We start from the raw sequence: 23,696 nt of genomic DNA on the forward strand, positions 1-23,696 counted from the left end.
CCAAGATCTTTTCCTATGACAAAGAATTAGTAACTTGGTAGCAAAACTTGAAGTACCTATTGTATTCTGAGCACAGATCCAATCTTGATTTGGGAGGTGAAGTTCATGGTTTGGAGGATAAATCTTAATGCATATAAGCATAAAACAAGTCTAAGGTATTTTAAGTAATGAGATGACAGATCAGCGTAATTACGGGATGACTTGGCAGTGAAAAAGAAAATGGAACATTAAATCTAAAAATGGTTTTTTGAGTATATTTTATTACTGGAAAAGGACAGGGCCAAACTCTTAAAAAAAATTTTATATTTGGAAAACTGAAAAAAACGCTTTAATTAACCGGTGAAATAACTGAGTTAAATTTCTGACCTTATTCCTAGGTGAATGAATGTGTGTGCGTGTGTGATGTAGCTAAAAAGAGATTATTCCATTTACACTGAGCATGGAAGGGTCTAAATTAGGTCACTTCACCTCCAGTTGAGGGACTGTTGTGCAAGATCTGGCTACATGTGCTATGACTGCCAGGCAGTAAAGAATAACTCAAGTAAATTTTCTTTTCCAAGACGAGTTAAAGCATTATCGTCTTGTCATTATGCCCTATTTCTGCTGTAATTATGTTTCTCACAGCTTAAACTGTGGAAGGAAAAAAGAGTTTAGTCACTTAACGGTAGCTCAGGAACACCACCTGACTAAACGCTGTCTAAAGAAACCTCAAGTCCAAATCGGTGGTCAGTTGTGAACGCCACAGAATATGTGAAGAAACAAGGTTGTGAATTGTCCCTAATGCACATTTTGCCTATTAGCAGTAGAAAATGATTTCTGTCATTTTCTTGGTCATCACTATAAAATCGTGTGTTGCAGTAAGGGCTGCTATCAAAGCTTAAGTTTTCCAAGGTTATCTGTCGGGGTGTCTGTGTGTATGCTAGGCTACAGGTAGATTAAAATGTATGGTTAAACCAAAGAATTTTCACAGATGTATGAAAACAGTGGTGTGGAAACTTGTTTTTGTGAAGTTAAGGATACAGGAAACACTTTACTCAACTGAATAGTTTTTGTATTACAGTGAACCTGTTGACCAGTACTGCAAGATCCCCCTGTATGCTTCCCTTCTAACCCTTAAAGGTACAGTAGGTAAAAAGACAATTCGACACATGGCTGAAACACTCATCAAACTTTTATTATACTGATAATCATTTTTTATACTTAAAATTTTTGTGGTCTAAGAGCTTTCATAAAGGCTTATGATAGTACAAAATCTGCTTTATAACACCATACAAACCTTGGAGAACCACTAGAAAATTAATTTGATTACAACTGCCAAAGTAACTGCTGAACACAATGAGCTGAGCGGTTTCAGTGTTATCCTGATGACAACTGATAGGAGCAGCTCCTCAGAACTGTGAGGTTTGTTTGGTATATTTCTGAAAGCTACCTTAACATATATATCACTGCTTGAAAAAAGCATTTGAGATTGAAAAATACATGCAATTACCTCGTTCTGCATTATACTAAAAATGATTATTTGACAATAAAACATTAAAATTTCAACATATAAAGGTTAAAATTTTCTAAGACAAACCTTGTATTTACTAGTGTCGGGTATTATGGTTTATTATGAAATACATTTGAGAACTCAGACCTAGTCACTTCTTCATTTGAAAGGCAGCTGATCTGCCTGGAAGGAGTATTGTATACTTCTGTTTCTACAGGTAATCACTCTCCTGATATCCAGACTAGCCATAAGGTTCAGACTGCATCCAGTTTCTTTTCGTAGTTTTCAGCCAGTTTTTGAAATGCCAATAGAACATTGTCATTTGGATTGTCACACAGTTCACTCAGTGATGTTCTGTTTATTTAAAAAAAAAAAAAGCATTTTAAGTGGTTTTAAAGATGCATAATATACTTTCAGTATTAAAAAGTACACGTTTTTCATACCTTATAGACTTAATGAGGAGTAAAAAATCCTTGAGGTGGTAGTAAGCATCTCCTTCATTTAACCTAAAAAAAGCAAATCCAAATGAATGTGCAGTATACCATACTGTTTCACCTTTAATAACCCCTGCCACTTAAGTCAGGTGAGCATAAAGAGGGTATACAGTGGCATCACACATTGTTATACTAGTTCATTAGGATTACTATAGAATAACTGCAAGCTTAAAGTCTAGTTAATAGTGCTCCAGAGATGCATATTTCCGAAAGACTCAAATCATATTTGGAAAACGTCAAAGCAATTTAACTTATTAACATTGTTTTGGGAGCAAAGCGTCAACTGCTTGAATAACTGAAGCATCCCAGTCTAGACCGGAAGACTATAATTTAGATTACTCTGCTGGCTAAATTCAGTAGGAAATAGTGTCAACCATGTTACCTACCTATAGATGACTAAGCTTCTATATCCTGCAAAGAGGATTCCCCTTATTACTAGAAACTGAAACTCATGAAGTTGTGTTTCAGTAATTAAGAATATTACAAATTTTTAATAAGTTCACAGCCAATATTGTACTGAAAATAATTACCATCAGTATACTTTGTTCCTTGATAATGTGTGTCAGACTGTGTTAACTAAAAATGTTCCCTGGAAAGTGTATTCCAGTGGTTCTTATCAGATCTTCCTTTGAAGATTTGCAAAAAAAAGCAGGTGTGATGCTGCCCCCTCCTTCAGACAGTAGTGTGAATTGGTGTTTTTCTTATCCAAACATGAAGGTTGACTGGATTGGCTATGAGCGTGAAGGCAAAACAAAGATACTTGACAGTGTAGTTGAGGGAGGGACCTTGTGGTTGGACTTCACTGAGACTTCACTGAGGTGAGGTTGGGGATAAAACAGGTACCTGACTGGCTTGATTAAAAAGGGCAAGCTGGAAGATTTGTACAGAAAATGAAATAGATTTAATGTAAAGATTAGGGAAACCTAGTGAGGGCAGTCCAAGGGGAAAGTGATGACGATAAACATAAAAACACTTTCGGCAGTCTTTAAAAGATCGAGGAGGATAATAGGGTTGTAAATGTTAGGTGTGTCCCCCCCCCCCCCCCCAAAAAAAAAAAAAAACTCTCAAATCTAGTTTTTCAGAAGAAAAAAACTGGAAGAATGATGAAGTTTATAAATGGCCCAATTACAAAGGTAAAGAGCGTCAACAAAAAAATTTGTTTGGAGCGGCATCAAGTGCAAGAGTTTGACAGGCTCTTTGAATTTTTTTATTTAATTAAGGTTTTTCACAATGAAAAAGATCAGGAAAGTCTCTGAAATGAGGACGTTCAATGTAGTAATAGAGAAGACTGTAGCATGTAACAGATGTTGAAAGCTTGGTAAAATAATGAAGACAAAAACAGATTTAAAAATATATTGTGAAAGAAATAATAATCAGTGTTAAAAGCAACAGGCAGGAGAGAGTGGATGGAAAAAAAAAAAGATTGAAAACTACAAGTTGGGAAAAGTCAGTAAAAGTGATGCAGGAGGAAACAGGAGAGGAAACTCACATGTAATATAGGCCTAAAATAAAAGTATGATGAGATGTGGTGGTGATTGACCAGCCTGGGGCACCAAGAGTTTTTAGTGTGGGGTTCTTGGTTTGTTTTTTCTTTTTTCAAAGCTTTGCTTTGCTACAAAGAAAGTCAGATTTCTAAGATCACAGTCTTCCTGTACAAGAAGACAGTTTGTGCTTTTGATGCAGGAAACAATAAGAAGTCATTTGAGATCATGCAACAAGTTGGTCAAAATAACTAGTGTCATCAAAATCACAATGTCACATTTACAGTCTTGTTTGAATAAGCAGCCAATGCTTTTCAGCTATAGTCACTGGACTTAAAAACGAATATAGTATGTTTTGTTCTTTTTTAAACGTTCAACTAATCTAACCATATTTAACGGAGACACCATCCTTGAGAATTTTGGAGGGAGAGCAGTTTAAAAATAAAACTCCTAGATAGATGAGCTATGCACTGTATTGAACATAATGTTCCTGTTTAACTGTATTAAAGAAGGTTGTACATACCAGTTATCAGTTGTCAATGCAATCAAGGAGCCATGCTTGTAAAAGTCAAGTGCATAAGCATTGAGTAGCTTCTTCCTTCCTTGATCATCATACTTCTCCAGGTAAAGCAGAGGGCAATTTGTGACATTAATACCAAGAGAACGTAAGACAGCCTGAAAAAAATACAAAGTAACTAACTACTCTGTTTTTGCTGATACTTCTGTTGTGTCAAATCTACTACTTCAGACCCATGGCTGACAAGTTCCCTATCTTTGATCCTCTGCTGCTCCAAAAATTTACGAAAGTCCATGTAGGATTCTTGACATAGAAAATAGCAGACATAGAATGTAGTCTAGCTCTAAGATATTTCCTGAATAATTTAAAGGTTAATTAGGCCACTAGCTTTCTTAAGAAGTTTAAGACCGATGAAGATTTTTTTCCACGCGCAGAGACTATGTATTCAAACCAACTCTTGAATGTTTTAAATGTAAGTATTAGCCACAAGCATGGAACAATTAAAGGATGAGGTAAATTTCAAAACCCAAGTTTCAGGAATTCCCTTTTCCTACTACAGAATTGAGTTTTGTGATAACTCCCTAATGGTACAAAGCCTAGGTAGAAGATCACAGTAAAATGCATCAGCAAAAATACTGTTGTTTTGTTAATTTAATACATATGCTATCTAACATAATCACCAAAATCACATAATCCCACCCTTCCTGGTAGGGAACAAAATTACTGAAGTAATAATGGGATAGCGTGCTCAGTCTACTAGGATCATTATTAGGACTACTGCCTGACGAATGAAAACCAGTTCCTGAAGTGGAGAAAAACCAACTGGGGATATGGTTTGAAGCTGAAATTTTGTAGTAACCTCTTAACTCATTTACCTATCTCAGAGTGAACAGGACCCAAAAGCCAAGAACAGAGGCCCTTTTTCAAGAAAGCTAACTATTTATAGTCTGTTCTTTCCTACATCCACCTATTCTGTGTTTCTTTCATGGTGATAATTTAGTGCTACTCAGTGCTGAATTTTTTTTTAGAGATTTTTCAAGTGCAGTTTTCTCCTGAAGAGTGACAGTTGCACATACCGCATTCATGTCAGCTAGAGACAAGACGACTGTAACAGAAATAATTTTTATTAAAAGGCAATAAAATTAATCCCTTCCTCACCTCCCCACCAAATAGCTTGCTTACTTACTTGATTAATGTTCGTTGTATGAAATAAATCCTGATCAATCATTCCAGATAAACATGCAAAAGGTGAGATGGCAGATATGTTTTTGGTGCTGTCCATCAAATAAGATGCTAGTTCAGAGCCACACCAGGCTTTAAATGTAAAATCTAGAGAGGAAGTTTTAAGTACAGCATAAGCTATACAGACACAAGCACCTCTTCACCAATGAATTTTAAAAGTGAGCCGTTTTCAGTTTGGTTAGATAATGATAGAAAATGGAGCTAAACTTCCAAACTTAAATCATTCTTTCTAAGCGTGTTCTTAAGAATATCTAAGCAATTGACTGCAGTATGTAAGAAAGAACTTTCTAGTGGTGAGGATAATGACGTCTAAATCTCTTCCCCGGTAATTTAAACCTCCTTCTCTTTCCCTCATCCATAGCCAGAAGAGCTAACAATATAAAAAGTTACTCCAAAAACAAAGCAAATTTTACTGTCTGAAGACTTCTTTTACCTTCATCTTTTATTCCATCCTAGGTTAAAGAAATAGTTTTTTTAGCCTGTATTCATAGGTTTTAATAGCACTTTTACTACTATCTTCTGGAGTTTCGGTCAACGTTTTTCTTGAAGTGTGGAGCTGCACATGCACACACCAGTATTCTAAATGAAGCCTTGTTAGGGCTTAAGTACGTGAAGTCTGCCACATACAACCACTCTGCTTTATGCAACCGCGTATGACTTTCCTGTTTTTACGTTAGAACGGCATTTCAATTGGTCTGTCGTCTGCCTATAACCTCAGTCATTGTCTGTAGAAGAACTATCTATCTGGTTATTTCTAAAAATTTGTACTTTAATTTGTCTTCATTAAAGTGAATTTTTTTTCTAGAACGTCAGCAACTCAACTATCACAGCCGTTTCAGAAGCTGTAAATGCATTCATTATTAGAAAAAAAAGGCTATATTTTTTAAAATTACACTTACTATAAATATTTTCCATTTAAAAAAAAAAAAAATCCCTTTAATTTCGTTTTTATTCCCTCTCCAAAATGATAAAAGAAGAGCAACTAAAATGATCCTTGCCCTGTAAACTCCTACCATACACAATATAATCTATCATGCGCACCGTAAAATAAAAGGGAACTATAAATTTTATCTCCTTATTACCATGTCTGAATTCACCATTTTTTCCTTACAAAATAGCTTTCTCGATATAATCAACTTCACAAACGATGAATAGGCATGAATTTTTCACTGCCTACCTGTCTTTGACAGTGGAAGTCTGTATTCTTGTTCCATATCAGCCAATTTGGCAGTTGTTAGAAGAAAATGAGCAAAATTTTTCTCTATTTTGCTGTTGTACTCATATACAGCATCTGCAAAGTCTTCTGGTAGATCTTCTAGAAAGACCTGAAAGAACATGCGTAATGGTTTATTACCTAATTCACGTAAATTATTTCTCCAAGAGTGTCAGTCCTACATTGCTGCATACATAAAACGTTAGCTCATATATACTGTTAGTAGAAAGAAGGAAAGAGAACAGCTCCAAACTCTGCCCACCTTGCCAGACTTCCTGACCATCACCTAGAATTAATGGAACTTAAAGATGAACATCAATTCCATGTAGAAAAGGCATGGAGAACAAAGGATGAGTATAAAATATTCCTAGATTTTTACTCATAAAGTATTCTGCAAACACCTTTTTTAAATAAAAGTGTTTCAGCTGGCAAAAAGGAGACTTTTGGAGGGCTGGGTGTCTCAAATCTGTTTTTGCATATCTCAGTGCGCAACAGGTTCCCTAGCAACATGTCTGGCTCTGGTGCTTTGCTGTCATTAGCCACAGCAGTCCAGTAATCCCTCTTATTTGACTAACTACTTTTCAGAAATGCGTAACTTTTTTCCTCCTGGACTGCTTGCTGGAAACTAGTGGAATAAGTATCTTTAGGTGGAAAGAGTTTCCTTTGTTCCTCCAGCCGTAGCTGTCCCCTCCAAAATTTTAAGGGTTTGTATAAAAGAGACAAAGGTAGCCCATTATAAATGTTTCATTTTCTGCCTCCACCCGCGGTGAGTTACTTCCTTAGTGCATAACTAATGTACATACTGTCCCATCTTTTGAAAAAGTTAGCCCTAAGCCCATAGTTTCATGTGCTACAGTGCATGCTCGAGTCTTTACAGGTCATTGGTATGTGTCACAAAATGCTACAGCTCTTCACACTGAGACGACATTCTAGTACAGTGAGGAAAAGAAATCGAGCTTCTAATTGGGGAAGAGATATTTAAGTTTTTTTTATTGCATGAAGAAAACCTGTGTAGTCTATACTTTAAAATTTTGAAATATTGTGACAGTAAGTATATAATAATTTGTCATCTCTAAAATATACTTGACTAATCTGACACTTTTCATTTAACCTGAGACTCAACTGCTGTTGTAGTTAAATCATGGCCACTTTATCTTAATCTAGTAGGTACCTTTTTCATTATTCTAACTGCTGTACATCCATCGTGACACTAGTCAAACTGACAAAATGAAACCAGAAATTCACTGAGGTGGTACACAATATTATTAAGTTACAGTAAACACCAAATGCTCTCTCTACCTTTGACTGGTAAAATTTGTTTTTAAATTTCTCTGTGCCAGCTGGAAGATACTTTCTCCCAAACAGGTTTGCTAGAATGAGCACCAGCTTTTCCATGACATCTTCTGAAAAATCAGTTGAGCCTATATCAAAACAAAAAGTACTTAGATTAAATAAGAAAATGTAAAAAAAAATTTATTTTGTTTGCTTAAAACGACATTCAGGACTTTCCCTGCCAGCCGCTATTGTCAGGAGAGGTTACACAAAACAATGCTGGATAAAGATCAACTCATTACATAGAAAAATCCTCCAGTTAGATAATTAAGCAAAACACTCTGGGAGTGTTAGTCCAAACAACTAACAATACATACAAATTGATGCTGTCTTCTTACACGATCACATATTGTAACTCTTCTTGTCTCAGCGCATAAAATGAACCTTAGTCATGTAATAAGCGGTTAGTACTTTTCTGTTAATTTTTTTATATTCAGAGACTGGTCGTCCATCTTATTTACTACACACTACTCAAATATTGCTCTGGAGTCAGAATTATTAATTTTTCCAGAGCAAATGGATTTTTGATGGCTTTTTTTTTTTCAGTTCATCAAAATATTTCACAAACAATAAATTTAGGTTCATGATATTAGCATTGCTATATGTGTACATTGGCTTTCTCAAGACGGAAATATAAGCACGTGCAGAATGGGGAGAGGCAGAGACCAAGGATACAGGGATGAAGACTAGGCAAGAAAAAGGCAGCAACAGCAACAAGACACCCAGAAATTTCAGAACATTTTGGACTACAGTGGTCTGCCATGGACTGCAACTGAAGTGCATAGAATATTATCTTACCTTCTTCAATTGGCTGGCACAACTTGTGGAATAAGCCTTTCACAAGAAAACTCACTAGGACAAAATTCGAAGGTTCATGATAGTGTAAGTGTGTCACAAGTCCAGCAAAGCCTATGGGGTTACCTTCCTGATCCAAGTAGCCCTGTGTTATTTAAAAACAAACAAAAAAAATAGCTTAGCTGTGAAAGATTCAAAGTCTTTTAAGAGCCTGTATTTGACAAAAAACATAAAACGGTATTCAGAAGAACAGTCTTTCAACCTAACGTATAGGTACCTCTGCAACTGAGAACTTCAATTTCCACTGAAAGGCAAAAATTTTCTGAGGAAAAAGTCACCAACTATTCGAGTATTTCCATAGAGATTGTCATCTCATCTCCCTGTGCAAAACGCATAAATCTTCATAGTTTTAGTGCCAATTTAGACCATCTTCCAAAGGAAAAGTGCACAAAGCCACCAAGTAAGATTTGATGCAACTTTCATTAAAAAGAAAATAATCTAGGTGTTTGATGGGATAAAAAGCACAGCAAATAACGAGCTGTCAAATATGTTGCTGAAGTACGTTTGGATGCTAAAAGCCTATACAGTTTCAAAAATCAATGGGACAAGCTCATGGAATAAAACTCTATTGAATGCTATAAAATGCCAAGATACCGCTCCTAGCAGAAAACATTCTGCATCACACTTTACTAGAAAGCAGGGAGTATCTAGAGAATCATCGTTATATGAGCACCCCTTTTTTTATACTTTTCTCTTGAAAGCATGTTAGACACAGGACAGCAGGTACAGGGGCTTGGTTTTGGCCTGCTCTCACGCTAACTGTTACTTTCTAGAAACGTTACAAATCTCTCCCACGCATTGATGTCAGATTTTTCTGTTCAATGGGAGTATCAGAATCCTGATCTCACACACAAGGGACACCCATCAGAGGGGAGACCCGAATAGGGATCCTGTTGGGAGCAGGGCCAGGAAACCTGGTCACAGATGAGTTGGTGGTCACATCACATCACGTCACATCACATCACATCACAGCCTCTTACTGCCTGCAGTGCTGGGCTGTAAACTAAAACCAGAGTTAGGCACAAAAAGTTGCCAGAACAGTATCCATCAAATTGAAACTCTTGCTATGCAGAGATATACTGCTAGTTTTCAGCCTTCTCCAGTAGCTATTTCCTAAATTTTTCTTAGAGGTATAATTTTCTCCCAGCATTTTGGAAGTTATATGATTATTAGAGTGTTTTAAACTGTAATCACTTCACATACCTGCTTCTTCATACATAACAGAACACAGTTCTTAGTTTCCAGAGCAGTCTGTGATCATAGTTACAAAGACCACACCACGTGACTTTCCCTATTAAATTTATTTCACAAAACACAACTTAAAATTAACCTCAGGCTTAAAGTCCTCTATTTTTAGCTGTTTCCTTAAATTTCTCTCTACAGAAGCTTGCCTGTTGCTATGGGACATAAAATATTTTTAAGAGAAAGAGAAGACAAGCAGAAGTTCTTAACTTTTTTGAGTGTGTAGGTTTAAGAAAGAAAGACTGTATTTACAGACTACTGCTATCCAGAATGAGTTAAAACATACCTCTTTGATAAGAAACTGCAAGGAAAAGATAAAATACGTTTTTAATAGTTTGGTATGTCTTTCTTGTTTGAAGGACATCAGTGAGTGCTTCAACACTGACAATGCCTGGCCGAACAAAAATAAAAACCCAAGAAATTAGAAATTCAAGGGGAAGTCTGTATTGTAATAAACAAAGACATTTAAGATTCATTTTTTTATGTTTTGCTTCATCAGTTAGTTTTCAGGATAGAAATGCTAGGTGCGGTTGGTTTGATTCTTTTTTAAATTGAACATCCACCTCCTTTTCACAAGCGCTGTGAAAAGACCATCCTTTGCCTGGCACATGCCAGACATCTGCATGTTTTAAACTTATGCTGAGCTATGTAGAGTTAGCTACATGAAGTTCATATACAAATCTATAGGAACAAGAACTTAATATATATTTGCATCATTAGACTAAAACTAAGAAGTTCTAAAATTGTACTGTACATCTTAATATCATTTTCAGTATTTTAATACCTAAGTTTACCAATTTATTTTATCACAAGCAGCTGATCCCATTTGTGTCTAAATTGGTTAAGCGTGTCCTGTGTTCATCTTTTACATTCTTGAAAATAAATGTCCATATGCTGAAATGGATCTAAGAAACATAGATCAGCTGGAGATAAAGTACCTGAATGATTACAGGAGGGGCTCCTTGAACAATTTGTAATAATGGCCATGGATTGTTTACGTAAATTACTGCATTCAATGTCAAGAATAAGAATCTCTTGATTGCTTATGTTGAGCTTACGTTGACTTAAGCAACTTCAAGAAATACACAGAATTTTCTCATTGCTTCAGTTGAGGTAGCGTTTCACAGCTCCCTCTTTCTGATGCTAAAATCTGTTTACACCTGCTTGTCAATTAAAGCTAAAATTTTAAATATTGCACAATTTTCTGATTCTCCAAGTGTAGTTAATGCAAATATTATATACAACAAGAGTTAGAATTAAAATGCCTTCCTATATAGTATCCTTTCTCATAATAATATTTGTTGCAAAAAAATAGGTGCATAAAAATTCACAGTGCAATGCCATGTACGAGGAGTATAGCAGGATACGCAATTTCACTTGAAGAACAACTATTTACTTTTGAAATGCATAACTTTCTGCTTGAGTTAAGGAGATACTATAATTCAATTAAATTGCTATTAAAAAATTTCCTATACCTTTGCTCTGGCATCTGTTTTGTCATCAGCCTTTGCAGCCAACAGCATGAGTCTCAGTATTAAGGAAATAGTCAGAGGGAACTGGCCTTTCAATTGAGGTATATTAGACTTCATAAGTCTTTCAACCTTGGGCAGGGGGATATCATAAAAGAACACATTTCCGATCATATCTTGTCCACGTCTTCCAGCACGTCCTGACATCTAAGAAGAAGATATTTGTAACAATAATGTTTAAATTATTAAAATTATAAATAGAATATATCTACATTGTACATACTGCTACCATCTATACAATCTTAATAAAGCATTTCTGCACAGTTTTAAAATAATGTGTGCAAATTGTGCTGTACCTCAAATGTTGCTGTTTTACAGCTGCGATTGTTTCATGTACTTTTTTATATACGATCGTCTAAATTTGATAAGGGATCTAAAAGGGATCTAAAAGTTGGCCTGGATACTTATGTTCTCTCACACCTCTTTTTAACATTTATATTTCTGCAAGGTAAATTGTAACTTCTATTATAACTAACTATTTCACCTATATACCGGCTTTGTTTTCAAATTACATTTATATCTGAATTGTTTCTGGGTAGACTTGCGGCAAAGCGAGTCTCAATACGAATAAAAAGCAGAGAATACGAATAACGAATAGGCGGAAGCTTCCTAAAGGTGCATTCCCTTGCTTGGATCACCCTTTCTTGGCTGGGTCCCTTTTGGGGACTCACCCCTTGTACCCCATGATGGGACAAAGCTGGAATCATATCATATATGTGTAGAACAAGAAAGACAGGTAGGTACTGGCTACTGCACAGGTCCACTGACTCTCTGGCTGTGAGAGCCACCTGCCAGGTGGTGGCATGAGCTGGATCTGGTCCACGCGGTCTGGAACCAGAGGCAAACTAGCAGTATTTGTGGAAAATACAGGTTGTTTGAAACACAGAAGAACAGGAAAGAGGCACTAATGAAGAGGCTAACGTCTCTCAGTGCACCTGGTTATGCCATATCCAGAGACTCAGTTGCGTTTGCAACCTTGTCCAGACAGTGCTGTGTTGTACTGCATGGAGTGCCACTTCCAAGAGGGAACTAGCTCAAGCCTCCCTATTAATCCAGTCAGTATTCTTTCCTTTCATAACCACATCTCACTGTATGTTCTTATAGCATATTTTTCATACATTTGTAACAACTTGGCTAAAGCAAGAACTTCTCTCTCTACTGACCCCCATAACTGAAAGCTGAATCTATGCCTTGAATTAAAGTGCAATGCTTTCAGTGCTGACATAGGTCTGTTAACTCTGCCCGTTATTGGGGTGCTGCCAGTTCTGAAATATTAGTAAAAATACCTTAGCTAAAATGATTTTTGTCACTGAAGTGAACAGCTAAAACTCAGAATATACCCAGAAGTATATGTAAAACAAAAGACATTATCTGAATTTGCATGTAATAACAAGTATGTATGTACTACATTTGTAAAGCAAACAGTAAATATCCTATTTCCATACCTGTCTGTAATGTAGGGCATCTAAAAAGATTGAATCTTCAGCAAAGACAACAGATTTACAAGGCATGTTGATTCCTAAAGCGAGTGTTCCAGTAGCTGTGACTACCTATATATAAAAGAATCAAACATTAGCACATCTATTAGATGTGACAATATCCAGTTAAAAATGATCTGTTACAACCCACTCAAATCAACAGGAATTTTGCTATTATTTTTTATATAGGTAAACTTTAATCTGATGGATTTAATAGGCCTAAATTTCACGGTTTAAATATAATTATTATATGCATATAAACATCTACCAACTTGCATATCATGAAAGTTTATACCGTATCTTTTATGAAACACAAATGGAATTAATATTGAGTGAAGAGAGAATGAAACACCATAGTCCTGTACAGCTCATTCCACTGGAACACATTTAGTTGTGATATGCTAACCTGAAGGATAGTAATTTCTACTCAGAAATTCAGTTCTACAGGTACTATTTCATTTACTTGACACTTCATTAATTTGGAAACCTTCATGTCAACATTTCAAAAATGAGCATGATAAATCTGTTTTGAAAGATACACTACAATTTTTAATTAAATATGTTGAAAAATTAAAATGTTTTTTAAAAACAAACAAACGAATAAACAAAAAATGCCCTTAAACTGCTCCCCATTCACCAACCTTGATATAACCCAGCCTGAAGAGCATCTCTACTACTTGTCTTTCCCTGAAGGCCATAGAACCATGATGATACCCAATGCCCCTCAGTGCCAGCATTCTCTGCTCATAACCTCTTCTCTGCAACCTAACTCGATCAAAGATCTTCTTCAAAGTCTACAAATAAAAAGAAAGGTTAAATATTAACCACAAACAAGTTTTGCCAGTGAAAACAGAAAGTGTCTTATCTGATAAAGTTCCAAATATGACAGAGAAATACAGTGGTTTATGAATTTCAATGAACTTGAAGCACAGAGTAAATAACTGGATGGGTCCCAACAGTGGCTTCAGTATGATCACAAATCCTAGCTCTTCGGTACACTTCTATCAGGTATTTTCCCATGTTCCCTGCTACACGTGCCGCTGCGTCAGTCGCAATTGACAAATCCACCATTCAACTGGTTGCAGTTAGAAACGGCAAGTGTGCATGTTCATGACTTTCCTACGTCAGTCATGGCCTCATGATACATATTGCATGCCACTATCTCAGAACAATTTCCTAAGTAGCCTATGTGAAACTGATATTCTTTTGCTCTCATGTGTCACCCCTGCTCTGTATCACCACCTCATCTCCCCGTACAGTGAGTAAGTTTCTCTCTCTCAACCTCAGAAATAGCACTAAATCAAGCTACTTCAGGATTTTCTGAATTTCACCCTTCAGCTAAGTGCCATCCATTCCAAATCCAAACTTTATCTATTCACAGCTGTGAAAAGCAATGTTTCCTTGAAGCTAGCTGACAGCAGTCTAAAAATGCCATTGGGATCCCAAGTTCCCAGAACAGGAATCATGAGAATTTTCAGGCTTGGACCAAATACACAGAATTTTCCTGTCTTTCAGAAGATGTATCACAATGAACAGCGAGAAAGCATTAATAAGACACTTCACCAAAATTTCAAGCATTTTTTTCTCTGAATTAAGAGGTATATATCATAATTATTTTTTAATTAAAAAAAACAAATGTTAGGTAAGAGAGAGCTATATGAACCACAGTCCTTTCTCAGGAACTCTGGACTAGAGGGGATCTGCTGGATCAAGGCCCAGTCACCTACAATTGCTGGCAATCATGTCATATAAATATCTTTCAAATTATTCCTTAACAATTTATATACAAGCACATACTTTAACCTTGCTGGTGGACATCTCTAAACTTTCAGAGTCTAGCTATTTTCTCAGCTTTTCTTTCCTCGGGGTGGGGCATAAACATATTGAAGAGCAAGGAAAATGTTGCTCTCTGATGACTAGGAGTTTTAGGGTCTAAAGTAATTTATTATTTGTTATTTTTACAGGGTATTAAGGCCTTGAAAAGTTTTAGGTAAGTACACAAAGATGCCATGTAGCTAAATCCGATGACTCACTCAGAAAAACATCAGTCTGACATCTAAATTCACAGGTAACAGAACTGCACCACTGATAGTTCATGGAAGTGGGCTCATTGCCTCATGTATCACACGACTCCTACCACAGGGACAGGTCAGCAACTTTTTTTGCTAGAATGAAAGTTCTGGGTACATCTTAAAAATAAAGTCATCTAAGATTGATTGATACCCGGAGTTAAATTTACATAGAAATAGTCAGAATCTTTCATGAAGTCCATATATACTGTTATGAAGTACAATTGAATCACACATTACGTACATTTTATGTATTTATGCATGTATTTATGTATTTATACATTTTAGACATATAAAACCAAACACTTTTTAAAATTATCAGTGAATTACTTACACCTTCATCCACAGCCTTAGAATTAGCATAAGTACACACAGAAGGGATCACAGTAAGCTTTTTAAGTCTTTTCTCTAAGTGTTTCTTTTTATCCAGAACAAGCATTATGTTTTCCGTTTTACTGGGACTCAGTTTTTTGGTATCACTGTATAAAATATATAATTAAAATTATTATTTCTGTAATTAACATATATTTCTCAATTTTAAAACATTATTTCAGTTCCAAAAGATGCAGATTCATACCCCTTTTAAACTCTAGGCTCAAACATATGTTAAATGTAAATTTATTTATAACGCTAACCACTTGCAGTAAGTAACTCTGGGTGAAGTAGAGAGGAAGATTTATGATGATATACAAAAATGAAGGAAGATGAAGACAACATGTAGAAGTTACCTTAATTTTGCAAATTAGTAAGGGAAAAATAATTCCATAGTGGAAGAACTCAACATGAAAGAGAAATGAGAAATCTGATGGATTTACCCCCAATAATGACATGGAATATAACTAGTTAGGGCAGGACTTGAAGAAGAGAGGAGGGAGAAAACTATTTAGGGCCAGATTTATGAAGGTATTTCAATGTCTAAATATGTTGCTACTGGATTTTTCAAAGTTCTCACCTACTACTATTAAAGTCAGCTAAGTTCATTCTCTTGTGATATTATGACCAATGAATGCACTGTAAATTGTCACGATTAGGAGTGCAAAAGTGTGGTACTTAGTGTTCCTGACAATCCTGGTAACTATAACTGTATTTCATTGGCAAATGCCTTTAGAAATCTAGACCCTACGATCACAAACCCAAGAAAGTTCAAGGTTAAAGGGGAAACCAATCTAAGCAAAGGGTACAAATCAAAGCAAAAGGCTAACATTTTCAAAGAACACCTCATCAGTCAGGTGAACCTACACTTCAGAGATCCATCACTGTAACCAGCAACGGTGAAGCTAAGCTAAGAAAATGTTCTCCCACAGTGGCTGCCCCCCGCATCCAGGATCAGAAGCTACATGTCTTTTTAAGTCACTGCATGACAAAAATTACAGTCTGGAGAAAGAGCAGCTGTGGCACATTGATATTATCTCAGTTCTAGATTATTCCAGATTGACTATCTCATATACTCATTTCTCTTTTTGACACTCATGCTGTAGTGCCAGCACCTTCCACAAAGTCAGTGACGCTGGTGTCTCTCTACTGCTGGACTATGCGCAAGGTACTGCTGATTGACACCTGCCATAGAGCTATTCCTACTGTGAGGGCTGCTGGAGCACAAAAAGGAGGTGGGACTACTGCACTGTAGCAGGATGAATGTGCTGCTATAAGGTACATTCGCTGGGAATATCTAATCACAAAATTATGCTCTGTCATAGTATGCGAGTTTTTTAATAGTATATCATTATAATACTTACAAGGACTGAAGTTTCTTTAGCATCTTATTCACTTTTCTTAGTTTGTCTCTTAAATTTTCTTTTTCCCTCTCAGTATTAGGGTCTTGTTCATTTTTTTGTTTGTTCAGCAAATTGGAGTATACATTACAGGCTGCCCGTTCCACTAAATTTAGACTAAAACTTAAAATAAATAATACATAATATACATCAGTTAAGTGAATTCTAAGAGAACTTTTACTTATAAATACATGTATGCTGTTATGATAACACTTAGTGAGCCCCGATACCTGACAAAAGTTGTTTTTATTCAGTAGAAGTGTACCCCTATTCCATCTCCAAGTCACAATCCATGTTCACCTTCATACTGCAGTTATTCCAAAACGGAGTGATAAAATGTAAAATGGTTCTGACAGTAAATTACCCATAGAAAGCATGCTCAGCCCTACCCTTCCCCTAAGCTAGACAGTTGGATGTATAAAGTAGACTGTACCTTAAGCCATTTTAACTCTTCTCAGCTGGCCAGTTGAGAATGAATACTTGCTTTCTTGGTCATCTACATAGCTGTTCTTGCTCTCCCCCCCTCCCCCAATATTGGACTGCTTGGAGTTTAACTATGAAGAAGCTCCAGCTTCACTCTCAGAAAATACTTTTTTTATTCTTGTTGCTGCAGGCAGATCCTGTTAACTAACATCGTACAAGGTATATGCACCAACTGCAGTGAAGTTGCATCCTGGTCTATCAGAATATTCACAAGTCCTTCAACTCTGGCAGTCAGTCACCTGAAGCAAAAATTGAAGGATTTTATCCTCAGAAAGGCTAAATACAGATCCTAATATTAGGAGATAATTTCTCCTTAAATTAAGCCCATGAAAGGGCTCAATAAAAATCATTTCCATTTATGCTTTTATCACTTTGAAACTCAAGAGTGAGTGATATAAGCTCTTTCTACCACTCAGACATAAGAATTACAAACCTGGTGCCAGTCTGCTCATCTCTCTGGCGGCTCTTTTTCCTACCACCAACGGCAGCAGTAAACAACCTGGCCTTTACACCTCTGATATTTGATCTCTCAGGAGTCTCTATTAATTCCATGCTGATATAACACCACAGAGGGTGACTGCTATGCAACCTCATTCCTCAATAATGGCTTAGGGAGAAAAAGCTTACCAGCACCAACAAAGCAGAAACACCAATCTACTGCTCCAAGTCAATATCTACTTCTTTTGATGGCGACTCAATCCATTCATCTGTATCAGAATTTCTCAGAATTTGGACATTTAGCTAGAAAGTTTTTTTTTTAAGTTCTGTCTGACTCTTGCCCTTTGCCTTACTATTAGAAAGAGACTGGGGAGGTCTACCAAGGGCTGTTATACTGGAACTGCATCTTAAAAGAACCTCAGATAACAGATTTCTGTACCTCATCCCCCAGCTGATACCACTAGTTTGCACCTCCGTCTTCACTGGCCCAGCACATGCTCTTGTCCCACCACGATCATTTATCAATTGTGTCTACTAGAAGGATTCACACCCTACACACAATCCCTAAGAGCCGTTAGCCACCAGAAATTCTAAGTGCCCACCATTCTAGGACAGATGAGGGGAAGGCACTTTATCTTTCTTAAGGAGAAGCACCTTGGAACTTCCATTAATTGCCCCAAAATGATGTTGCACTTCACAGAGTAGCTCCCTTATGTGAAGGAATTACAAATATCAAAGTGTGGTTTTGAAAACTGTCAGATGCAGCCTGAAATCAGCCACAGGATTAATTTACAACTGAGCCGTCATTCAAAGATAAAAAAAAAAGATGTAATTTACCAGCAACTAGAGTCCTTTGAGATGTGTCATTTACATGTATACTCACTTTTTGCTTCTTCCTTTCCAGAGACCTTTTAGAAATGCCATTTCATCAGCATCAAGCATGTGAGAACTGAAATGGCAGTAGGCATCCTCCCCTAACTATCAAGGTGTCCAGTACAAGGACTTGATACTCAGATGAGAAAGTCTTCCATTTTAAGTGGTGGCTCCTATGCCTTATTACAATGAGAATATGGAAGCAGGCACCTCTGTTTACTGACACGCAACCTCTTTCCATTATTAAGCACAGCACTGAGATATGTGCCTACTTTACTAATATTAACAATATCACTGGCAATAATGGTGGTATCAGTATTCTCTAAGCTTTGCATTCATTTGAGGCTTTGCCAAATTACATCTCACCTATATGCAGAACAGATTCATGGATGCATGTCACTGATGTAATATGATTTTGTTAGAGTCTATGTAGTGGAACCACCACCTTGTGACAAAAACATACATTAATAGCTCTTCAGTCCATCACTTCCGCTAGCAAATCAGCCCCTACATATACCATTTGCACCTCTAAATACACAGTATATGCTTTGCACAAGTTTTACTCGCTACATCAGGGGCAAAGCAACTGAGGATCTAACTCTCATTTTAATGTGACTCAGTTTTTTAAAATTTTCTTCAAATCATTCCCCACACAGTAATGCTCCTGGTCTTATTTCAGCTGAACTTTTTATCATCCCATAAAGGTAATTGGATTGATAGCACTTTTCATCACTTCATACATTTTTAAAATAAAGCTAACATTTACCATAGAAATGCTGCCAAGCTATGTCAGTGCTCATCTCTAATACCCACTTAGTTCTGAGTCTAGGCAATACAGATACAATACATGGAATGTAAATACTCACATAAAAAATATGGCAGGCAATTTATCCATCTCATGTAATTTGTCAACAAAGCATGCAAACTTGGTCCACTTTTCCTCTTTTGAGCAATCCACAGGTCGGGGCTTAAGGTGCTCCAGTAGCTCATGCACCTGACCAAAGCGTTATTATTGAGCAGATTTTAATGACAGAAACGTCTGCTTGGAGGCTAATAAAGATCAGGCCTCCAGTCTTCTGTGTCAGCGTCTATCAGCTCAGATTTTTAAAGTTATCTAGAACTGCAATAACCACGGACAGTTTACAGACTAGAGGATCTGCAGAACATAAACTAACTTCAGTAAGAACTCAAAATGCAAATTGTTGTAACATTCACGGCTGTCATCACTGTACAAATAAATAAAGCATCACTAATATAGAGATTACGGTGCTTTTTACATTTAAGTATCACATTCTAAAAAGTTCAGGTTATTTCCTATGTATTCTTAAATGTTTTCTTGTTGTTGATCCACTGCTTCTTCATACCCCTTTTTATGATATATGAACAGTTTGCCTCTAACTAAGGACTTGATTTTCTGCTCATTGCTTTAATTTCTATCATTTACATAGAAACATACCTACTGTCTGTGGTTACAGAGAAGGATTCAAATAAGCAGTAAAAAGGAGGCAGACTAAAGAAGCAGAATACACAGAAGTTCTCACTAACTGTGGGAGTTTTAACTGTACCCAAAGGAATCAGGAATTGTAATCTTGAAGTACTATCACAAGTCTAATTCCCAGAGAAGATTGGGAAAACATCACCTTGAAAACGCTTATGGAAATGCCACAAATACTAGCATTTATTTTTCAGCAAAGCAATATTTACAACTAATAAAAGAAATAATAATTAGGGGAGGAGAAACTCCCATAATTATTTAATCATATTACTATACATAATTATTATATAATAATTATATTAAAGACATATATAATCTTTGAAAAAGCTCTCCAGTAACAACTGTTACCTTCTGTCTTTGGTTAACTGCAATCCATTCGGTTAGTTCTTTCTTCAACTCCTGTTCATACTTCCTCACATCCACCTTTTTTATTACCACTTTATTCTTGAAAAGGACAAACTCCTCAGGATCTAGCTCCTTGAAAATACCAACAACAAAAAATAACTGAGTACTTTGCTTTCTCTTCATGTTGATACACTCCCATGCTCAACTGTGTATACCCACCTGTGCCCTTGGCCACTCTTGCCAGACTTTTACCATGGTGTCATACAGCTGGATGCTCTCTCGTGGAGACAGAGAAAGGTCTGAAGGAATGCCATAGCTCTCAATCTGTAAGGAGGTTAAACAAAAGAAAAATAAAGGAATCATTTTAAGGGGACTCATGTTGCTTAATACAACAGCTGACAAACAACTTTGACACCAGTATTATGCTTACGTGATTGACTGTTAATGCAGCACATGGGTGACAATGTTCAATAACAAAATCAGTGCCCTTTACAGAACACACGTGCTTTTCCAAATCATTGTATCTTTCTTCATACAGGACTGTGAACAGACAAAAATGCTGTCATGATACATTCGTTTGCTTTAAAAAGCAAGTACCTAACCCTGAAAAGATTTGTTTTTCCTTAAAAAGCATATATGTTTAAGTTCATGCACTGTGATAAAAGTTTCTGCAGAAATCACACTAAAATGTATTTATTTTTTAGTTCTAAAATATTCTGATACACACCTAGTCTAACACGATACGATTTTTTTTGTTCTTGCACTTTTGATTTCACTTTACGTTTTCCTGTGAAATTCTCTGTAGAGTTTTTAGCGCTTCCTTCTATTGTATTCTCAGCATGCTGCCAATACCTTTTCACAGATTGCAACCACCTATAATACAAGATTAAAATAAAGCTAACAGTTAGAAAATATATTGTCATAAAATTGCTACAACTAAAGTAGATAGATTACTTCTATCTGCTTGATTTCACCAATAGAATTTCTATCTTTCTGCTTGATTTCACCGATAGAATTTCTATGTTTGGTCCCTGCTCACCGTATTTAGCATAATTTCCTCCAATGCATCTTAAGGTGCAAGCCCTAAGTTTGAAAATGTTCATCATACATACACATAGCGCAGGTGTTTTCCTTGATCAGCGACAGACAAGTATGCTTATCAGGCTACGGCAGTTCAAATAGACATATGGGCCTCCTAAATTCTTCTTTCCTGCTAACTTAAAGGGCCTGAAGGAACTCTCTTGTTCTCATTACAGAAAGTTAAGAGTTACAGTATTATTTGGGGTCAAGTGGAGAGCCGAGTGTAGCCGAAAACGTATAACAATCCAACTCTGTATCTGTTGTCTCCATATAGTAATTGACCTCTCTGTCCAAAAAGTTCATATCCAACTTAAATGTGCCCTTTTGAGAAAAAAAAAACTCCAAGCATACTCAGTTAGGTATTCTGGGTTACTGATAGTAGCAGAGAGGGCCAAGAACGGACAACGAATTGTTACCAGAAGATGCTCCCACACCTCTGCTCCAATTTCACCACCAAGACAATGGACCTGTATTTGGGAGAAAGACAAATGGTGAAAAGAAAAGGAGAAATGTTCTTTGTCAAAGTGTAGCCATAACAGGAGTTGTTTTGTGTTTTGCAATAAAAAAGATCACTACCGAGTAATTCTTATGTTGTAGCAAATGACTGTGAGACCCAAATCCATCTCTAGACTTCAGTGGACAGTCAATTAGTCTAAATTTCAACGCTACATTTATTTTTTGTACCCTAGATAGTCATTGCATCATCAGCAAGTAATTTAATACATAGAAACAGAGCGCATTTTAAATTTAGCAGAATTCATCACTGACTTTTTGCCCTAGAAAGATTAACCTTATGATGTCTAATGTGTATGATCAAGGTCTGGAATATTCCATTTGTGCCACTGGGATTATGGTGGATGCCTTTAATTTTTCAGTTGACTGGCTTGAGAGAAATAAGGGAAGTTCCCGGTAGCTTTGACTGAACTGTATGTCCTCCTGATGACCATCATCAGATTTTTACGTTCTTTTACTAGAACACATAAACACTACTAGCTACCATGAAAAAGCAAAACATATATATGTCCGAGAAGTAAGAATTTTCAAATAATATTTCTGGAAATTGGCTTTTACCAGTAATAATATATGTAATGAAAAAATGAGTCTTTGGCATTTTTCCTCAAAATTTTTCTTATATTTGTTAAATTGATTAGCATTGAAAGACACCTACCTCATCAAATATAACATATTGTATACGCTTGGTCCATTTCTGGCAGTGAGGGGACAGCATCAAGATCTCTAAACACTGAGGCACAGTGACTAGTATCTAAGAAGAAAGGTTTGTAAAACATTGTTTTCAAGTAAACTGGTATATAAAACACAGGAAGATTGCTTCTTTATTAAAATATATGTATTTGATTTCAAGATAAGCAGGAATGAATGAATGATTAAACTGGCTAGAATCACCTTCCAACTAAGGTTATAATCGCAACAATGAGGAAGAGCAGCTGCCAGGAGCCAAAATAGTTCATGTTCATGTTTTTCACTCCATAGTTCATGTTTTTTCACTTTAGGCATTAATAGAGGCAGCAGGATCGTGTCTAGAATATTCTTACCATCAGTTATCAGTTTATTTATGTTTATCAGTTATATTTACGTTATCAGTTTTCTTTTTAAATACTTCCATTTAAGAATGAAAGAATCCTGGCTTGAGAAGCAACTTGTGAAAGGAAAAGACCATGAACTTCAGTGCTGAGAGAATAACAAATGTTCATTTACATTGTATCTTTCACTACCAAGGTTTTAAAAGATTAATGGATACAGAAAATGTCATATTATACCTATAAAACATATTAAGTTTACTCCCATTTATCTCAGGGTTTTACACTACTGTCACCTGAGTGTCTGAAAGCTTTCCACAGCAACAGCAATAGCAAATTATCATCTTGGTTAAAATTAATACCTTACCTTGGTTTTCAGGTCAAATCATCAGTACTTTTCAATCTTTTTCAGCTATGAGTCAAAGCCTACCTAATTTGTTTCCAAGATTTACCTACATGTCAGAGTTTGAACTCTATCATTTCACTAGAACTTACAACTGATTTTGATCCACCGTGGCTAGTGAAAACAGATTGCTAGGGATCAAATAAAAAAGGCATCAGGCAGGGCCATTTAACAAGAGGCTGATGTCAGCAAGGTCGATAAAGAACAGGAGATACAATCAAGATAAGAAAGGAAGGAAAAGAGCATCTCCTTCATTTGTCTGGATGTGCCTCTGCTGTATGCTGGTGCCCAAAGGATTGTAATGAATTTTCTTTTAACTAGAGCAAGT

General features: G+C 36.3%; 1 protein-coding gene across 2 annotated transcripts in view; it reads right to left on the reverse strand.

Moving 5' to 3' along the window:
• Positions 1 to 236: 236 nt before the first annotated feature.
• DDX60 (DExD/H-box helicase 60) overlaps positions 237 to 23,696 on the reverse strand; it is a 46,661-nt gene continuing 23,201 nt past the window's right edge. The window contains exons 19-38 of one of the 2 annotated variants that reach the window (XM_009677185.2): positions 22,596 to 22,691; positions 21,779 to 21,894; positions 21,075 to 21,220; positions 20,778 to 20,887; positions 20,567 to 20,671; positions 20,351 to 20,479; positions 19,374 to 19,501; positions 16,678 to 16,836; positions 15,276 to 15,420; positions 13,514 to 13,666; positions 12,840 to 12,944; positions 11,341 to 11,541; positions 10,152 to 10,256; positions 8,567 to 8,708; positions 7,736 to 7,857; positions 6,401 to 6,548; positions 5,168 to 5,310; positions 3,988 to 4,139; positions 1,933 to 1,995; positions 237 to 1,843 (exon numbers count right to left, since the gene is read on the reverse strand). In XM_009677185.2, the coding sequence (XP_009675480.2) occupies positions 1,744 to 1,843; positions 1,933 to 1,995; positions 3,988 to 4,139; positions 5,168 to 5,310; positions 6,401 to 6,548; positions 7,736 to 7,857; positions 8,567 to 8,708; positions 10,152 to 10,256; positions 11,341 to 11,541; positions 12,840 to 12,944; positions 13,514 to 13,666; positions 15,276 to 15,420; positions 16,678 to 16,836; positions 19,374 to 19,501; positions 20,351 to 20,479; positions 20,567 to 20,671; positions 20,778 to 20,887; positions 21,075 to 21,220; positions 21,779 to 21,894; positions 22,596 to 22,691 (2,568 nt within the window). In that variant the 3' untranslated portion in view covers positions 237 to 1,743. The remainder of the gene's footprint in view (positions 1,844 to 1,932; positions 1,996 to 3,987; positions 4,140 to 5,167; positions 5,311 to 6,400; positions 6,549 to 7,735; positions 7,858 to 8,566; positions 8,709 to 10,151; positions 10,257 to 11,340; positions 11,542 to 12,839; positions 12,945 to 13,513; positions 13,667 to 15,275; positions 15,421 to 16,677; positions 16,837 to 19,373; positions 19,502 to 20,350; positions 20,480 to 20,566; positions 20,672 to 20,777; positions 20,888 to 21,074; positions 21,221 to 21,778; positions 21,895 to 22,595; positions 22,692 to 23,696) is intronic. The other variant, XM_068942437.1, reaches the window with a different exon arrangement.

The sequence above is a fragment of the Struthio camelus genome, chromosome 4, assembly GCF_040807025.1.
Source record: "Struthio camelus isolate bStrCam1 chromosome 4, bStrCam1.hap1, whole genome shotgun sequence".
Taxonomy (NCBI): domain Eukaryota; kingdom Metazoa; phylum Chordata; class Aves; order Struthioniformes; family Struthionidae; genus Struthio; species Struthio camelus.